The following is a 21035-nucleotide window of genomic DNA, read 5'->3' as shown; positions in this document are numbered from 1 at the left end:
ACTGAAAGGTCTACCTTGGGACAAAATTTGAAATATTTATTAAAGTTTCAGGGCATACTACGATATTTTTTCTTATTCGAAAATCGGGATTTTTTATTAGCGATTTTTTTATTGAAAAAATCACTACGCCACTGGATTCAGAGTGTTTTTAAACCGGTGTGACCAAAATTTCATGAAAAAAATATTCATTATTAACAAGGTTATGACAGCTCAAAAATTCGAAAACTCACACAGCTAACAGTTACAAAAAACACCCTATACAGATCGTCCTCGTATTAGCTGCGGTACGGCAAATAAAATATTCAATGAAACTGGTGCAGTATCAAAAATGATGTTATAAAGTAATCCTGTACAAAGACGAAACAGGAATGATCAAATCATTTTGGATTATTTCGGAAATAATCCTAATGCCAGTATAAGGAATGCCACTTTAGATTTGAATATTCCACGAGAAACTATTCGGAGATGTCTCAAGGCGAAGAATGTTAACCTTTCAAGCCAAAATTTTTACACACACTTAAAGAAGGCGACGAAGCAAGACGCCTGGAATATTGTTTATGGGCCCAAGGGGAATATTTAAACAATAGAAATTTCTTAAAAAATATATTATATACCGACGAAGCCACTTTCACTACAAATGGAGTAGTGTCATCACAGAATTGTCGCTATTGGGCAGCGCATAATCCTAACTGGGTAATAAACTGTAAAAGCCAGTATTCCCAAAAAATCAACGTCTGGTGTGGGATATTGAACGAACGAATTATTGGTCCTTTCTTTTTTGAGGAAAACATTAATGCGCAGAGGTTTCTAGAATTTTTAAACACAGTTTTGGTAGGCTATTCACGAGCTGCCAATCCATGAACGATCAAATTTAATTGTCCAGTTGGATGGGTGTTCAGTTCATTATGCCAGAGCTGTGAGGCAATGGCTTAACGAACATTTTCCAAACTGTTGGATAGGCCGTGGTAGTTTATAGAGTGGCCACCCAGATCTCCAGACCTCACAGTTTTGGATTTTTTTCTCTGGGGACTTCTCACACAAAAGGTTTACAAAAACCGCTCAAGATATAGAAATGAACTTTGTGCAGGAATTCGACAGGTATGTGTAGAAATTAGCCCTCAAGAACTAAGGAACGTAATCAGAAACATTCGTAAGCGCTACGACACATGTATCGAAATACGTGGTGGATTAGTAGAGGCTACTAGAATATGAGTTAGAATTAATTGTTGCACTGGATCGAAACATTTCAATAATTAGTTATTAGTTACGTTTATTAAAAATTTTTGCTTCATTTTTAGTTGAATTGTGTGAATGTAATTCCGTTATTTTCATTAAAAATATTTACGCTATTTGTTTTTTTTTTCATCTGGCGGCACTTTATTGTTGAAATCATAAAAAAATTATATATTGTGACTGTTAGCTGTGTGAGTTTTCGAATTTTTGAGTTGTCATAACTTTGTTAATAATGAATATTTTTTTCATGAAATTTTGGTCACACCTGTTTAGAGGCACTCTGAATCCAGTGGCGTAGTGATTTTTTCAGTAAAAAAATCGCTAATAAAAAATCCCGATTTTCGACTCAGAAAAGATATCGTAGTATGCCCTGAAACTTTAATAAACATTTAAAATTTTGTCCCAAGGTAGACCTTTTAGTACTTGACATTTAAAAAAAAAAAATTTTAAATCGATTTACAACTTCAAATTTTATGGGGGTGTTTCCATTAAAAATGGGTGATACTGAATAAAAAACAAAAGAATCAAAAGCAACAACGATCTACTAGTCAACAACCAGTTTTATGAGTATAATACAAGGGGTAGAAATGACTCACACCTGAGCATGGTAAGAACGAACAAAGGATTATACAATATTGTTAGACAGGCTATAAAAGTCTTCAATGAATTACCTGTCCATATACGTTAGTTGCCGGGCTATAGTTCATTCATCAATAGTTTAAAAGAACATCTGAGCCTCGAGGCACATGTCTGATACGTTGATACTATGAGCTTTATAGTGGTTTACTAGTTTTTGTGTTTCACGTGTCATGTTGAATGTTTGTGAATCCAGAGACCAGCATTTTTGCTGATTAGGAAGAATAACGACATATTTTATATTTATAGTGTCTTAACTATGTTGAACTGTACACTGTTGTTATATTTTTAATAATAAAAGAAAAAAATAGTGAAAATGAATTGTACTAAATGGTAATTTGAAAATCGGGATGAAGAGTTTGTACAGTGTGATAGCTGCTGCAGCTTTTGGTACCAAAAAAAATGTGCAACTGTTTCTTCTACAGAGGCAATAGTAATGAGTCTGAAATGAGAACGCAGTCCTATATTTTTCTATCAGATTGAATTTTCCAACAGACACCATAGCTGCTGAGAAAAATGTCATTGCCGGATGTTTCCACCAATGAAATTAATGCCTATATTGGGTCATGATAACTCAGGTCTACTGCGCCTAAGGAAAGCAAAGACCATAAAAAAAGAGAAGATGAAGAGTCTTGATAACTATGCGTGTCAACATAGGCAAATGAAAGACGGCTAACACGCTATAAAACATCGGCCGTCTATGACAAAGCGTTATCGGCGGACAATCGGTCTAACGGTCACGTCCAACATTCCGCCGATATTAAATATTATCGGAGTAGCAACAATTTGCCAGCTTCAAGTATCGATAGGGAGAAACTTTGTTTGCTGGGTAATAATCTGGCAGTTGTTAATAAAGAATATATAAAGAAATCGCAATCGTCAGTAATGATATTGCTCTGAAGTATGCTGTAGATGTATTTTGCTTATTTAATAATATATAACGTGACATTTGACATTTAATATAATAATACCTATACCCTGCATTCAGTGCTTCACTTTCAAATTTTTTGTCCTAATTTTTTAATCATAGACATGTTTCTTACTTATCAACAGAATAAGTAACTTTGCTGGTTTTCATAAAAAGCAAATTTTATTTGGTAATATTCGAAAAATATTCACCCAACATCAAGATTGATTTGTTGGTAAACGACATATCAACAAGTATTTGCACGAGCTATACTGAAATATTCACCAAGAAGAAAATTGCTTGTTTCGTTGGCAAGTTATTGAGTTTTAGATGAGTAAGCTTAGATTAAAGCAAATTCGTGTGAGGAAAATCGTGTTTGTTGAAGGTTTCTCAATCATAATGAATGGCTGAAATAGCGGAGACTATTTTCTTAATTTTCATCATATTTTTCTAGGGCTTCCGTTCATTTACCTATTTTTGCCGACAGATCACATTGCGGGACGAATCGTATTGAGAGTTTCAATTTGATTCTGAATCGCTCATATATGTACTGAGAAGAAATTTTAATCGACTAAATCTTCACCAATTCACTACAAGAATTAATATAACACCGAAAACGATAAATACTCATTAATGAGTACTAAGTTGAACAAACGTATTTGTCTCTAGTTCACAACATTGACACCAGGAGAAATATCTCTTACTATAGATACGACATCTACCGGTCATGTTGAAACTAAGTCAGATGGTAAAACAAAGTCCTGTCAGCTGTTTTCATATATTGTCGTTTCTTATGATTTCCATGAGTGAAAGAAATTTATTTTACCTAGTCATTAGTTAGTCTTGTCTATAATAAACGCACTAAAAACATTACTCTCTCAATTAAATAACTCAAATGGCAAAAAACTTCAAAACATAACATTATAACATTTAGTTATTCCGATCAGCTGTTTGAGTAGCGCCATCATTGATAGAAACTCTTTCCTGTAACCTCGAGGGTTTTGAATAAATCTTGATAGTTTATTCGATCGCTACTCAGAGTAATAATAAGAATTTTGTTACTCTGAGGATTGCTACAACAGAAGTCACTTGTCACTAGGTTGTCAACGATAGGTTTGTTTTGTAATTTGACAGATGGACTTGTTTGCATCTGGAAATTCAAAAAAGAAATGTAAATGTTTATTATTGTTCTCAATTTTTTATTTCCATACATAATATAAATGGTAATCCCAACAAAAAGGTTGATGGAAAGAAGATGATGGAAAAAACTGAAAAGGACCAGTCTGAGATACATTTGGAGGATTTTCCCCACATTTGCCGAATTTGTCTGAAGAATGAAGATTTAAGATCATTCGAAGGCGAAGATTATCTATTGGATCTATTTCGAATCATTACGAATATTGATGTAAGTGTTTCAATGTTTATGAAGTTTGAAGGTGTTTCTTTCACTGTCAGACAGGCTCAAAAATCACTTCAATGTAAAATTTTCACTTGACAGTTTACAAAACCGCGATACTGTATAGTATTTTGAAGCCTGAAGATGCCACTGTATTGTACACTGTGTGTGATTTTGTACACTGTCTAGTGGAAATTTCACATCAAAGTTTTTTTAAATACGTTGTAATGGATTTTCATCAAGTGTCAGTCAGTTAGTTCTATCATACAATTATTTGAATTCCAATACTTTTTTAAAGGTTCATTCAACGGTCCATTTTCCGAGAAATATATGCAAGGAATGCATAAGCAGGTTAGAAGATATCTCGTTGTTTATCGAGTTTTCAAAATGTAGTGATGGCATGCTGGGAAAAAACCCCGAAAACCATGAAGAAACAAAATTATATGGAAAGGATGTAAAAACTGAAAAAACTTGCAATAAGAATGATGAGGAATCTCAAGTTTGTCGAATCTGTTTGTCACAAAGTAACTCGATGCCCTTTGAAGGTATAACACACCTCATGGAGGTGTTCCAGAGAATTACAAACATTGATGTGAGTGTCCTCCAAATAACTTTTAATTTTAGTGCTGAGTATATTCTTGTCAAGACTAATCTTCAATCAAAATTTTATATTGATGTTGTAACCCTGTTTTCCTATTTATTCCGTTTTATATTGGCTTTTTTATTTGTATTTCGTGATGAATAAGCCTATTATTAATGATTTCATTGTTACTATTTATTGAATAGAGATATTATTTCAACATTAAGGCAGCTGGACCCACCCAAATTTGACCAGAATATATTTTTTTCCATACACTTCATTGTGAGAGATGTTCTCTAATCAAGTCATGAAACCGCAACTAGTGTTTCACTATACAATAACTTTCCACAAGCCTCAATTTCAAACAACTTCATTTCCTTTGACTCCTTCACAAAAATGTTTTTCAAAGAATATTTACAAAGCCTATCTTTTGAGAATATTACATCGATCTTGAAGTATTGTATTGTTTATATTAGAAATAGCTACACACATTTTCTTATCCACATGATGAATGTACAATATAAACAGTTTGGACCCAGTCTCGATTCTTGTGGTACTTCTGTAATCATATTACGTGCAGGGGATAAATTGATTTTAGGACCATCTGTCAAATATTTCTTTGAGGATAAATTCCATTTTATAGCATATATTTACCAAACGTTACAAGTATGATCACATACTAGTGTGTGGAATACAAAAATAAAAAACAATATTGTTGATTATTTCTACACTAATTTTCCCAAAGCTACAGAATAATAAAAATATCTTATTTGTGATTTGCAGGTTTTTATGATTGACAATAAACCAAGTAAATGGCTCCTTTCTATTTTATATTTGTTTGTTGAGTAACTTGATATGCAATACTACACACATCGGAAAAGTCTAGGGATATTTTTATAACATACTAAATATCATAAAAATAAATGCATGAGGTCGTTTAATTTCGATTAAATTGGTACACTCGACCACCCTGTAGATTTCTATGGGTTGAACAAAGCCTGCAAAAACGGTAACTGTTACATATTGTATACACAACTCACTAGTAGCAACCTCATCCGCTGTTATTAATATAATCCCTCGCGTTCCCCTAATCTCCAAGAGGTCGTAACGCCACTGTATTTTGGTGCCAATTCGACGAAACGCGAGGATTCCAAGCAAAAAGGGATCAGTACAATTCAAGAATCCGATCGGTAGAAACCAACCAGAAAAAACGCGCGTATGTGTGCCACAGCAATACCAAAAAGGTAAGTGGAATTCTTCCTCTTGAAGCGACTTGTACCTAAACAAATACAGTCCATTGCTCTTCTCGAACATTTTTTGATCCTTCTCAACGGATTAGTTTGATAACTAGTGAAGTTGCTTCTCTCTCCCTCATTTTTTACTCCGCCAAAATTAAAGTTTTTCTCAGGTACTAATAAAAGAAATAATAATTCGTAAAATTGGTACTACTCTCGCACCTCGGCGGTTAGAACCGTACGCGCATTGTGGTCACGCAGCACGAATTCATTGTTGTGCGTTTGCATTCATCCAGGCAACAGCTGATTCAAAAATCATTGTTTATTTACAATTTAAGTGTTTTTCCAGTAATTTCGTGCTTACCGCTTACACTCACTAAATTTTCTCGCTCTAAATTTATCTGCTGTTAATAGTTTTCATTAAATCATCTACACAATGGCATCAAGTGCTGCAAAACTAAAAAATTATATCGCCCAACGAAGCACAGAGGTGATCAAAATTACCGAACTTAAAAAGGTTGCGGACGCTGCTCTCACCGATTCTGACCTTCACGACAATTTCAAATGTCGCTTTAGACATATCGATGCAATCCGCGATAATTTCGATAAACTTCATCTCGCAATAGTCAATTTGGTCTCAGCTCAAGATAATGCTGATTTTGAATCACATAACAGTGTCGTAACAGAATTTGAAAACGATTTTTATCACATACAAGCGGTATACATGAAGTTATTTGAGAATAAACAAGCAGTACCATCTCTAATAAATCACCATTCTAATGTGAGGCTCCCCAAAATGGAATTACCTAAGTTTGACGGTGATGCCAGGTCTTGGCAAACATTCATTGATATGTTTAATTCTGTTGTCCACGCAAATGATACCATAACTAATGTTGAAAAATTTACTTACCTCATTAATTGCCTCAATGGCGCTCCTCTGGCATTAGTTAAATGTACACCTCTGACAGCTCAAAATTATATGGTAGCTTATAATGCTCTTATAAAAAGATATCAAAACCCTCGAATTATTGCAACGTCCCATTGGCGAGCCATAGTGAACACAAAAAAGGTTACTAATCCAGAAGACTCTCATTCTTTACGACAACTCATTGATACATTTAATGAAAATATTGCAGTTTTGGAGAATTTGAACTTTCCAACTAAGCATTGGGACTTTATCCTCTTTAACATGATGCTTGATCGTTTAGATTCCACTACCGCTACAAAATTTGAGTTGGAAAATTCTTCTTTATTACCAAATCATTATTATCAAACTCTCGAGTCATTTTTGAACAAAATTTGCTCAGCGATTGATACAGTCAACTCCGCCGCTCCCGAATCTTCTAAACTGAAAGCTTCTAATAAATTTTCTCTTCCAAAACAACGATCCAGTTCTTCATTTTTTGTGAATTCTAATAAAAAACAAAACTGTCAGATGTGTCATCAAGATCATTTAATTTACAATTGTCAACAATTTCTCTCTAAAACGCCAGAGGAACGTTACAATTTAATAAAAACAAATAAATGGTGCTCAAATTGCTTAGGTTCTAAACACTCGTCTCCTAATTGTACATCTAAAGGTTTTTGCCGCCTCTGCCCGTCTCCAAGGAGACACCACACTCTTCTCCATTTGCCTAGTAAACAAGAATCTCAAACCGCTAGTACGACTTCTCAAACTAACTCAAACTCCAATGACTCTGCTCAAAATTCAAATATCTCTACTGGAAGCTCAAATGAAAGGTCTTCTCAAACTCTAACGGCTAGCGTACCCACTAGCAATCCAGGAACCATTCTTTTGTCCACTGCCATCGTAGATGTAGCTGATAGTCGAGGTCAATATAAAAGGGTTCGCGTTCTTCTGGATAGCGCAAGCCAAAGTCATTTTATTACGAGTAAATGTAGCACAAAACTTGGTCTAGCTCGTCACAAATTGTCTCTAGAAATACGAGGAGTTGGACGAACAACGACTCACGCTTCCCAAGGGGTATCATGTACTATAAAACCATGTAATAAATCTCAACCCTTATTTAATCTTAATTTTGTTGTGTTACCTTCAATCTGCTCTAATATTCCTTCACAAACCATTGATAGGAATGATTTTCTCGATTTATCTAAATTTGAATTAGCTGATCCAACGTTCAATGTTTCACAACCTATAGATATGTTGCTCGGAGCTGATATATTTGCTCACATACTGAAAGGTTCTTCTCACGTCGTAAATACTGATAAACCAGTCGCCCTAGATACCATTTTCGGATGGATTATTATGGGAAAGCTCGGTGTATCTTCTTCCTCCCCAGTAATCTCAATTTCAACCTTTATAGACTCTTCCTTAGAAAACTCGGTTAAATCATTATGGGAACTGGAACAAGTTCCTGCTGCACCCTCTTTCACAAAAGAAGATATGGAGGCAGAGGTGCTCTATAAATCCTCGGTATCTCGTGATAGTTCTGGTCGCTTTTGCGTTGCTCTTCCATTTAAAATTGTAGAGCCAATTTTCCCTAACTCCAGAGATATTGCGTTGAAGCGTTTTCTCTCACTTGAACGTAGACTACGCAATGACCCTAATACTTATTCCCAATATTCCGATTTTATGCGCGAATATCTATCTCTCAATCACATGGAACTCATTTCCGATATCACTCCTTCCCCTTCTCATTATTACATACCCCATCACTGCGTTCTGAAGCCTGAGAGCACTACCACCAAACTTCGAGTTGTCTTTGATGCCTCATCCCGTTGCTCTAATAACTTGTCCTTAAACGATACGTTATTAACTGGACCCAAGCTCCAGCCCGACATTTGTGTCCTCTTGTCACGATTCCGTACTCATGCTGTTTGCTTTACAGCCGATCTCAAGCACATGTTTTTGCAAATTCTGATGAAAGAATCCCATAGAGATTTTCAAAGAATTTTGTGGAGATTTTCTCCTGATGAAAATATTAAAGATTACCGACTCAATTCCGTCATTTTGGCGTTTCAAGTTCACCGTTCCTAGCCATTCGCACAATCCACGAAATTGCCAATCAATATCAATCTAAATATCCAAAGGCCTGTGAAGTTCTAAAAACGGATGTCTTTGTTGACGATATCGTCACTGGCAGCTCATCTGTCTCTGAAGCGTTGAATCTACAAGCTGATTTAATTCACATATTAGGTGAATCTGGGTTTGAAATTCGTAAGTGGGCCAGTAATTCACCACAGTTGCTTTCCCACTTAGCTCTAGAATTGTTGAAATTTGATGCTCTACACTTAGATCTGAAAAAGGATACAACATTAAAGATCTTAGGTCTGCAATGGAATCCCACGCTTGATTCCTTTTCATACCAAGTTGAACCCCTTGACAAACCTTGCTCAAAAAGAACGATTCTTTCAAACTTAGCCAGAGTTTATGACCCTTTAGGTTTCCTCACTCCTGTCACATTGTCTATAAAAGTTATTTTGCAAATCTTATGGGCTTCTGGTGTAGATTGGGACGATCCCCTTCCTGAATCCATCGTGGCACAGTGGAATCAATTTAAAGATGAACTTTCACAAATTTCTTCTATTCAAATACCTCGTAGAATACTACCCCAAAATTCATTGTCTCAAGAAATCATAGGTTTCTGCGATAGTTCTCAAAAGGCTTATTGTGCTGTGGTTTACCTTAGAACCTTCTCGAATGATACCTTTGAAACTCGACTCCTCATTGCTAAATCTAGGGTTGCTCCACTCAAGGTGATATCTATACCACGCTTAGAACTTTGCGCAGCCTTGCTTCTCTCCCAATTGCTGGATTTCACTTTAAAAACATATGGTGAAATATTTAAAATCTCCTCAATTAATGCTTACACTGACTCTATGGTTGTCCTTGCATGGTTACGCAGTTCTCCCCACAAATGGACAACTTTTGTCGCAAATAGAATTACCCAAATACAAGAAAAGGTCCCCCCTTCTCTCTGGGCGCACGTGTCTACAACGGAAAATCCTGCCGATCCCGGTTCCAGAGGATTGTCCCCCGTGGAACTGGTTACCAATTCCTTATGGTGGTCGGGGCCATCTTGGCTCTCACTTCCTCGCCACAAGTGGCCCGAAAGTTCAGTCCAACCTGGTGAATTATCTAATATATGTGAAGAACAACGAAAATCTGTTTTGATCTCAGTTGTAGACGAAAATGTCATTAACGGTTTAATATCACATTTTTCTTCGCTCACCAAGATTCAGCGCATTATTTGCTATGTATTACGTTTCATTTACCTTCGAACAAAACAGACTCGATTTGCTGCAGACCTATCTGCCCTCAATTCATCTCATATCTCTTTTTTGGAAATGGAATTCGCTCTTCAGCTTCTAATAAAAGTCACTCAGCAACAAGCATTCTCCTCCGAATTAGCCTTAATCCACCGGAAAAGACCTTTACCGAAACCCTTTCGAAAACTCAGTCCCTTTATTGATGATAAAGAAATTCTAAGAGTAGGTGGGCGCCTAAAATATTCAGATATAACGCATGAGCAGAAACACCCTATTCTTTTACCCAGTACTCATATTTTCACAACTTTAGTGATAAAGTACACGCACTCTAAGTACTGCCATCCCGGCCTTCAGACCTTGCATTTTATTTTGTCTCAACGCTACTGGATTATATCCCCACGCAAGACTATTCGAAGAATTATCTCAAAATGTTATAAATGCTTCCGTCTCAACCCGAAACCGGTTCAACAACCAATGGGTAATCTTCCTAAATGCCGAATATCCGAACTGAAACCCTTTTCTCATGTTGGAGTAGACTTCTGTGGCCCGTTTCGAACTACTTCTACTAGGATGCGTGGTGCAAAGGTAACTAAATCTTACATTTGCATTTTTTGTTGCATGTCAACAAAGGCTCTTCACTTAGAGCTTACCTCAGATCTTTCCTCTGATGCCTTCCTCGGAGCTTTACGACGTTTCGTATCTCGGCGAGGACTCTGTTCGGACATTTACTCAGATTGTGGAACAAATTTTAAGGGAGCTGCAAGGCAATTATCTGAAATCATGCAACAAGTTTCCGGCCAAGAAGGAATACGGTTTCATTTCAACCCCCCTTCCTCTCCCAATTTCGGTGGTCTATGGGAGGCTGGGGTGAAATCCTTTAAAACGCACCTCTTCAGAATTATTGGAGATCAGACTCTCACGTTTGAGGAGTTGTCTACGGTCGTCACGCAAGTGGAAGCCTTGTTGAACTCGAGACCCCTCTGCAGTCTTAGTTCTGATCCCAACGATGATTCAGTCCTTACTCCAGGGCATTTTTTAACATTAGCACCTCTCAATTCAGTACCAGAACCCAATCTTGGTAATATTCATTTGGGGCGTCTTTCAAGATGGCAAATGGTGCAACGTCTTCAGCAAGATTTTTGGAAGAGATGGCACAAGGAATATTTGCATACTCTTCTGCAACGTAGTAAATGGCTTGAGCCATCTACCCCAATAGAACTCGGTACAATAGTTCTCTTGAAAGAGGATCATAATCCTCCCATGAAATGGACTCGCGGTCGCATTACGCAATTGCACCCGGGTGCTGACGGTATTACGAGAGTAGTATCAGTAAGAAATTCTCAAGGGACAATCCTGAAAAGACCTGTGAGCAAGGTGTGTCCTTTACCAAAGTTTTAAACCCTTCTCAGCCAATTTTTATTTTTTTTGTTGGTAAATTTTTAATTTTGATTAAACTTTTCTCACTATATTTATGAATATATAATAATTTTTCTTTTCCTTTTTCACAAGTAGTCTATAAAAAACATTCATTTTTTGGTGGTCGGTATGTTACGTATTGTATACACAACTCACTAGTAGCAACCTCATCCGCTGTTATTAATATAATCCCTCGCGTTCCCCTAATCTCCAAGAGGTCGTAACGCCACTGTATTTTGGTGCCAATTCGACGAAACGCGAGGATTCCAAGCAAAAAGGGATCAGTACAATTCAAGAATCCGATCGGTAGAAACCAACCAGAAAAAACGCGCGTATGTGTGCCACAGCAATACCAAAAAGGTAAGTGGAATTCTTCCTCTTGAAGCGACTTGTACCTAAACAAATACAGTCCATTGCTCTTCTCGAACAGTAACTAATCTTTCATCAAGTTTTTTACAAACTGTAGGTTTTTGGCTAAAATGAATAATCTGAAAGTGTCGAGTTTGTACATTCTATGCAGTTCTTGCTCAGCAATTAAACTGGAAATATTGTGCTTTAACATGGAACGCCATCACTTACCATTGGCTGAGATGAATAGAGCTGTAGGGCTTCTTCAAGGTGGCATGCGACAAAATGATGTAGCTCTTCGTTTGGGGGTCTCCCAAAGTGTTATCAGTCGATTGTGGCGGCTTTCCGTGAAACTGGCAGTCCAGCCGAACAACATCCAGGGCGAGGACGCGCTACAACTGCAGTTCAAGACCGATTTTTCGTTTTAACCGCAAGAAGACAACCGACAATCACAGCACCTGAGTTGGTTAACGTGTTGCAGCAGACGCACCAGGTAACCATTGGTCGTGATACTGTCAGAAATTGACTGCATGAAGCAGATCTCCACAACAGAAGGCCACTTAGATGTCCACCTTTGTCGAGAGGCAATAGCGGTAGAAGATTAGAGTGGTGTCAAGAACATCAAAACTGGGATGCAAATGATTGGGCCACAGTTTTGTTTACAGACGAATCCAGAATCTGGATTCGTCGAGTAAGACTGTGGAGACGACCTGGAAATAATGAACGTTTGAGACACGTCCAGGAAGTCCACACATACAGAGGTGGTACAGTAATGCAATGGGGCGGAATCATGATCGGCGGCAGAACCGATCTCGTTTTACCAAATCGCTCCCTCACAGCTCGACAGTACCTCGACACCATTCTTCTACCTATCGTCCGTCCGTTTGCTGGTGCTGTTGGTGAAAACTTCCACCTAATGCACGAAAATGCTCGTCAACATGTCGCGCGTCTAGTGTCTGACTGGCTCACCAACGAAAGAGTTGATGTATTGCCATGGCCAGCACAATCACCGGACCTGAATCCCATCGAGCATGTGTGGAACATGCTTCAACGAAGAATTACTCAGCATATGGGGAACATTCACACAACGTTTCAATTGAGAGAGGTTTTAATCGCTGAATGGGCAAATGTACCTCAACAAGACATTGACAATCTCATTTTGTCGATGCACGATAGATGTAGGGCCGTAATAAACTAGCGTGGAGGCCATACTTTGTACTGATTCCAATTTTTTTTTTAGTTTTGCTTATATGCGCACTTATTATTTTTTACCATTTAATAAATTTTGTTGTAAGTTACATTCGTTTAATAATCACCCGTCAACTTTTTTTCCCTCAAGCGATCTAAAAAAAAATTATTGCCATTTTTAAAAATATCCCTAGACTTTTCCGATGTGTGTATATATTAGCTTTTATTTTTAGGTCAAACCTAAAATCAATGTTGAACAGACGATATGCAAGACATGCAGTGATAAATTAGAAGAGATTTCAGTCTTCATCAGTTCATCATTAAGCAACAATAAGAAGCTGGAAGATGCCCTTGTCCTTAACAGGCCTATAAAAATCGAAAAAGATATGAATGATGACGGTTCCACGAGGTTTTGTAAAATAAACTACGAAAGTATTTTTGATGAGAGAGAAATCAAAAACCCAGATATCGATATAAAACAAGAAGAACTCGACTACGAACCATCAGCTTCTGGATCAGAATTCTGCTCACAGGACACTGAAGAAAATCCGACGGTGAAGGACCAATTCAAGTGTGAATCCTGCGAAAAATGTTTCACCCGCAAGAAGTATTTGCAGCAGCATCTGCTGACCCATATCGGCAACAAGCCGTACCAGTGCAATCTCTGCGAGAAGAGATTCGCCTTGAAGCATCATGTCGAGGGGCATTTGCTGACCCATACGGGGGAGACAAAGAAACCATTCAAGTGCAACATCTGTGAATCTAGATTCACGGGGAAAGTGCTCCTGCAGAGGCATTTACTCATCCATGGCGGTGAAAAACCGCTGAAGTGTGACCTTTGTGAGAAGAGGTTCATTGGCCAGAGCGATTTGAACAGGCATTTGTTCATCCACTCCGAGCAAAAACAGTTCAAGTGCGAGTTCTGCGATAAGCGCTTTACTTTCAAGCTGACTATGAAAAGACACATGCTCAATCATAGCGAGGAGAAGCCGTTTAGATGTGACTTGTGCGAGAAGCGTTTCACTCTCAATTATCTACTGCAAAGGCATATGAAACGGCACACTAAGAAAAACGGTTCTATGATGAGATAATAAGATAAGAATTTATTGGTGTTCATGATACAATAGTACATAAGGTGAAAAGACAACAAACATGTATGTTTAGACACGTCACATTTAAAATATAAGAAAAACTAGCTACAAAGGTGCCATTTCATTAAATTGTCCAAACTACATCAAAAATATCATTTATGTTATAAAATGCTTGGCTTACAAGTGCCCGCTTCACCTCAAGTTCAAGTTTTTTTAATTGAAAAGTTTTTTTCATTCTTGCGGAAGAGTATTATATATTTTGCTTTGTTATTTCCTCTAATATACTGCGTATTATTGATGTAACTATAAATGAGAAATCATGTGCATAAAGAAATGTGTATGCAATGTCAACATATAATGGCAACTCAATTATATACGAAAATAAATAGAAGAGGACCTAACACGGATCCTTGGGGAACTCCATGATGAATTTTTTTAATATGAATATGTTATGAATAATTGTCTTCTACCAATTAGGAAATATTTCAACAATTTCAATGGTAAACCTAGTATTCTGTATGTTTCCAGCATATTTAGAAGCATGTCATGGCATACACTCTCAAATGCTTTTGATAAATCACATAACACAACCCTGGTTAATATTCCTGTGTCTTTATTTTTTTGCTATAGTATGGATATACGACATCGTTATGTAAAAAGCTCTCAAAGTGTTGATACGCATTGAGAGGACTAAGGAGTGTAGTTTCAAATGGTGTGCTGAGAGTTGCATATTTTGGTATGGCTCACCTCCACATAAACTATGGAATACTGATATGGGGTGCTTCGTCATATGCAAGTGAACTGTTCATTCTCCAAAAGATGAGAGATTTAGAAAAAGTTGATTCCAAAACCCATGCTAAACCAATCTTTATAAAATAGGTCATACTTACATTACCTTCCATTTATATTCTAGAAGCAATATTGTTTGTTCATAAAAATAAATATAATTCACAATCATGACACCAAATACAAGGACACCATCAGGCTACCGAAGATGTATTATCAAAACACGGCCAAACAAACGGGAGTTTTTTTTATAAAAATATATAACACTTTATCTAATGGGAGGAAAGACCCTCAGATAAAAGAATTAAAGTTCAAAGTAAAAAATTCACTTGTCACCCAAGCTTTCTATAAGATAGATGAGGTATTCAATTGTCAATGGTCATAATATATGTGAATGTGCATGTATATGTGCGTATGCATATATACATATATATGCATATGCACATATACGCACACATATATATATACATATATATATATATATATATATATATATATATATATATATATATATATATATATATATATATATATATATACAGAGTGACCCATTTGAAAGCGGGCCACCTCTCTAAAACTGTTATTTATTATCCGATTCAGAAGTTTTTTTTTTCAATAGATAGAGCGTCAATAGTTCTATTAGAGTGCTGTGAAGTCGAAATATAAATAAAATTTTCAAGGCCTACTTCGAATTTTTTTCAAGGTCAAAAATCCAAAAAACATACTAGCGATTTTTTTATATGAAATTTGACGACGCCACTGGATTTGTGATGCTTTCAAATGGTTGTGACTGAAATTTCAAGATGAAATATGTTTTTTTAACAGAAATATAGCATAAGTAAAATTTTTATCACTTTATCTAAATATTTCGAATTGTCGTCATATTAAATCACAATATTATTAATAATATCGTTTAAAATGCTCTTTCACGTCGTTAGCAGTCGAGCTTGTAAACAGCAGTTATTCAAAATGGTGTCAAATTATGTTTCTTTCAAACAGAACTCCATAAAGTATAGAAGATAGTTATGTCCATCAAAACACTGCAGTTTTTTTGTCATCAGAGAAATGAAATATACATCTTTACATCAAATAGTAATCAATATTCAATAATCAATAATAACCAATACTGATGAAATAAATGAACTACAACAAAAAAATGGATTGAGATGAGAGTGCCCAGACATTAATTTCCGTACTTTGTAACTAATTTCCGATTTAATTCGATACGTTTATTCTACCATTTTCTAATGCTAACTAATCATAAGATTCGATCAAAATTCGATCATTGGTTTGGGGTAACATTTATGCAAGCCTGGTCTTATTCTTTCACGCAGTTCCTCTTTGGTGGTTGTCAGTTATTCCGAATATCTACATATCTTGGTTTCATTCAAACATGTTTGGGATGCCACATTTCGAAAATATTATTTTTATTAGAAGGCTTTGAAAGTTAAGTTGCCGTGGAGATGACAAGTCATTAAAATAAAAGACGAAAAGACACAAATTTGTCAGTATTAATAGTGAAGTTTATAACTCTTCAAGTACCTACACTAATAAAGAAGTATGGCAGATAATTTGACTTTGCAGGAGAAAATTGAAATAGTAAAACTTCGTGGTAACAACGACAGATCCGAAAGGGAAGTATGTAGAATTTTCAATAACATGCATCCGGAGCGTCGAAATATTAGCAGAGCTACAGTTGGAAGAGTAAACAAAATTTTCAATCAGTATGGAGCTGTTAGTAAACATATCCTGAAGAATATTAATACTGTACAAAGGCAGAGACGAAATAATTCTGAACGAATTCGAAATTATTTTAATAATAATCCGAAAACAAGTGTGAGAATTGCAAGTTTGGACATCAACTTACCGCGTGAAACAATAAGGAGAAATCTTAGGAAATATAATAATATGAAGCCCTTTAAACCAAAGTTTCTTCACACCTTAGAAGAAGGCGATAATGAAAAGAGGATGGAGTATAGTTTATGGGCTCAAGGAGAATATCTAAATAACAGGAATTTTCTGAAAAAAATTTTGTTCAGTGACGAGGCAACATTCACAACCAATGGAACAGTTAATTCTCAAAATTCAAGGTACTGGACGGAAGAAAATCCACATTGGATAATAAATTGCAGAAGACAGTACTCCCAAAAAATAAATGTTTGGTGCGGAATATTACATACCAGAATAATTGGCCCCTTTTTTTTTGAAAACAATTTGAATGGTCAAATTTTTTTGAATTTTTTGAAAAACGAGTTTTCCAACGCTATGGATGAACTTCCACTAGCAGAAGAGGCCCATATTCTATTTCAATTAGATGGCTGTTCCATCCACAATAGCAGGATTGTTAGAGATTGGCTGGAAGAAAATTTTCCTAATCGGTGGATAGGGCGAAATAGTTCACTGATTGAGTTTCCCCCCAGATCCCCGGACTTGACTCCACTTGATTTTTTTTTATGGGGCACCGTTAAGGAAAAAGTATACAAAACTCGCCCAACGAGCAAAGAGGAACTGCGTGAAAGAATAAGACAGGCTTGCAGAGATATCACCCCAAATCAATTATTGAATGTTTTGGTTAACATTAGAAAACGATATGATAAATGTATCGAATTGAATGGAGATTTGGTGGAACAGTCCAAAATTTAATGTGTGGGCATTGTCATGTTAATACATTCTTTTGTAGTGGTTCATTTATGGTTTTAATATTGATAATTATATTATGATATAAAGATGTGTATTTCTATTCTTTGACAACAAACTGCAGTGTGCTAATAAAGATAACTATATCGCACATAAAGTTGTTATGTTCTGAAGAAGTATTTCAAACCATATTATTTACAAAATTGTTATTTAATATACAACTATTTGAATTATTTTGACAGTGATTGGTATATTTTACTTATGCCATATTTCTGTTAAAAAACATTATTTTATCTTGAAATTTCAGTCACAACCATTTGAAAGCATCACAAATCCAGTGGCGTCGTCAAATTTCATATAAAAAAATCGCTAGTATGTTTTTTGGATTTTTGACCTTGAAAAAAATTCGAAGTAGGCCTTGAAAATTTTATTTATATTTCGACTTCACAGCACTCTAATAGAACTATTGACGCTCTATCTATTGAAAAAAAAAACTTCTGAATCGGATAATAAATAACAGTTTTAGAGAGGTGGCCCGCTTTCAAATGGGTCACTCTGTATATATATAATCGAGAAAGGTTAATGCAGTCAAGCTGCTGGAAAATAATTCCATGAAAATCAAAAGATAAATAGATTATACCGGTGGCTCTTAAATTGAAATCAATATGGGAATGATCAAAAAGTACTAATCTATTTATATATATATATATATATATATATATATATATATATATATATATATATATATATATATATATATTGTATATATGTACATGTATGTATGTGTGTGTATATATATATATATATATGTATATATCTGTGTGTGTATATATGTGTATTTATATTATTAATGTCCATATGTCAGTCATAACTGTTGTAGTGCGAGATTTTTTCTTATGTACTAATGTATATTTTCTATTTTCTGTAGGACGTACCTAAATAAATTTTGTTATTGCAGATATTTTCGATTGTAACAAATAGTAATTTGAAATCAATAAAATTTCTTTCTTTCTTTCTATTAACTCTGTTCGAATAGGTACCATCAATAGAGTAGTTAAATTGAATCGGGGGTCATTTGCGCCAAATTGTTATAAATTGACAATGTGTCTAGTCCCAGACTGCAGCTTGTGGCAATATTCGAGCGTGTTAATCCGTAGATACATCTTGACATCGTCTGCAGAGAATAATGGTTTACACTTACAGTATTTAAAAGATTTGGAGAAATCTAATTAAAAAAGGATAAGTAGATTATACTCATCAACGAGGAGATGATCTGGTGAAACAAAACAACTAGAAGAATAGTATTTAATAAAAAACATCCACAAAATCATCACGTAAATGATGATATACGAAAAACATCACAGCCCTCCAGCTCGCACGCCAGACCTAAACCCAGGGCGCCCACCCAACGAACATCCTTCCGAGCAGGTTGTAGTCGGTAGCATGATCGATCAAGCAGTCAACCTGCTCTTCAGGCGATAGATCTTCTCTGTCGGCGAACTTGGCTCTTACATCTCGATCCAGGTCCCCCTTGACGTGCCGCACGTACGCCGCTGTGTACTCCTCGACCCTCGTGCCGGCGATCAACTCTTCGGCCATTATCTTCGTTGAACTAGCGCCGTACAGCTTCCTTTTGGCCTGCTCTACTTTGACTTTGGGGTACCACCGCGGTTGCTCCTCGGATGAATCTGCTCCTGTCGGTAAAATACAGCCGTTTTGGAGAGTGTTAGATGACAACAATAATAATAAAAATGATAATTCTTTATTTAGCACAAGACTGATTCAGAAAAATTAAAGAATATTACTTTTGAAAACATTATGAAATATTGGTTTTCAAGGAATAACATGAAAATTATTTACGAGTCCTCTATCTCAATGATGGAATTCAACAAGTTCACAGGTTTTCCTTGATTCAACATTGTTTGAATATGGTGCTCCGCAAGGAACCGTTTCAGGACCCTTACTGATTTCAATATCTCTATAAGTGATCTGCTTTCACTCAAAACCAGATGAAAAATCCATACGTTGGCTGATGATACCGTTATTTTATACAGGGTAGGCCACTGAAAACTTGACATGGAGGTTTTGGGTAGTAATCTTGCAAATCCGAAAAAACGCTCAGACAGGTCGATTTTTATTAGGAGGGAGACAGTTTTTCCCCATTCACAGCGTCGTCTTCAACCCGGAGCAGAGGGGTGAACAACCCTTGGAATCTTAAAAGGGAATAGGGGCGAGTCGCACATCGTTTGAAAGATCTTGGAATTTTTTAAACAATGGTGTACATTTTTTTATATTTGGACGTATTTGAAAGAGTTCTTTCCGATAATTAACTTTTTCAATATTGTTAATAGCAACAAATTGTACGCCACTGCTCAGTTGTAATATATTTGGAACTGTTTCATTTGTTTTTACCCTATTTTTATGTTAATTTTTTAGTTCTTCTCTGAAAAGAGGACTATTACAATTAAAAAATGGTTAAAAATGCTGTTTCTGCGTTTCACGCAGATGATCAAGGTCAAAGTCGCTTTTGTAGTTCATTGTTTCGTCCTATAGGGGTCTCTGCAGATATTATAGGTTATGTCGATTGTTGATTGTTTACATTTTTCCTTTGGAAGGAATTTGATACGTATTATTTTTATTAGTGTTCTCCGATAAGTTAGTTTGTATCTATCAATTGATACTGTATCAATTTTCTTCTGAAGATGCTAACCTTGTTAGCGAAACGCGCGTCGAGTGCAAAAAATATCAGTTTGGTGTTAGGGTAATTGATCTCTAGGAAAAGTTTCAATGATTGCGTTTAAGTTTCCCGCTTATTTGTTTAGTTCCGATTCTAAGTTATAGAGGGAGCTGAAAATCGTTGCCAGCTGACAGCATTGTCGTCAACTACGCATGCTCATAATTTGACAAATCGTTGCTGTGACATCTACAGGTTGAAACAACGAACTACAAAAGCATCTTCGACCAATACCATTGCGACCAGAATGTAAGCCTCTACAGAACGTCAGTAAGAGGTAAAAAGTGGTTAATTTTGTCTAATTGCGTATGGTCTAGACATTTGCGAACAGAACGCATGGCAACTCCATAGACTACAAGGGGGTTCACTTGACAATTTATCGACTAGACGACAAATTACTTTGACGCTCTTGGAAACCAATCGATGTGCGAAAAAAAGGGAAGATCTTACGCGTTGGAGAACGTTGAATCAAGATTAGATAACCAAGATCACTTTTTTGTATCCCAACCCAAACAGACTCGATGTCGTGTATGTCACAAAAAAGTTCAGAAAAGATGTGAAAAATGTGACGTGGCTTTGCATATGGAGTGTTTTGTGAGCTATCATAGGTCTGAAAAT

The 21035-nt window shown here is 36.1% G+C and overlaps 2 protein-coding genes across 2 annotated transcripts in view; one reads left to right on the top strand and one right to left on the bottom strand.

Moving 5' to 3' along the window:
• Positions 1-3879: 3879 nt before the first annotated feature.
• On the top strand, positions 3880-15295 carry LOC111504121 (uncharacterized). Its single transcript, XM_023158612.2, has 3 exons — positions 3880-4181; positions 4471-4764; positions 13403-15295. Exons 1-3 carry the CDS (start codon positions 4032-4034, stop codon positions 14258-14260), a joined length of 1302 nt encoding a protein of 433 aa, XP_023014380.2. The 5' UTR covers positions 3880-4031; the 3' UTR covers positions 14261-15295.
• Positions 15296-18974: 3679 nt separating this feature from the next.
• LOC111504118 (DNA-dependent protein kinase catalytic subunit) overlaps positions 18975-21035 on the bottom strand; it is a 38995-nt gene continuing 36934 nt past the window's right edge. The window contains exon 27 of the mRNA XM_023158610.2: positions 18975-19377. Within this exon, the coding sequence (XP_023014378.2) occupies positions 19070-19377 (308 nt within the window). The 3' untranslated portion in view covers positions 18975-19069. The remainder of the gene's footprint in view (positions 19378-21035) is intronic.

The sequence above is a fragment of the Leptinotarsa decemlineata genome, unplaced genomic scaffold (genome assembly GCF_025532065.1).
Source record: "Leptinotarsa decemlineata unplaced genomic scaffold, Ldec_3_MD MMD2_P_RNA_scaffold_2, whole genome shotgun sequence".
In the NCBI taxonomy this organism is placed as follows: Eukaryota; Metazoa; Arthropoda; class Insecta; order Coleoptera; family Chrysomelidae; genus Leptinotarsa; species Leptinotarsa decemlineata.
Note: the sequence above shows the minus strand (reverse complement) of the source record. Positions and strands in the feature narration are given on the sequence as shown.

Coding starts and splice junctions, on each gene's coding strand:
- LOC111504121 (XM_023158612.2), top strand. CDS start 4,032: ATGATGGAAAAAACTGAAAAGGACCAGTCTGAGATACATTTGGAGGAT. Junction 4,182..4,470: donor GAATCATTACGAATATTGAT/GTAAGTGTTTCA, acceptor ACTTTTTTAAAG/GTTCATTCAACGGTCCATTT. Junction 4,765..13,402: donor AGAGAATTACAAACATTGAT/GTGAGTGTCCTC, acceptor TTTTATTTTTAG/GTCAAACCTAAAATCAATGT.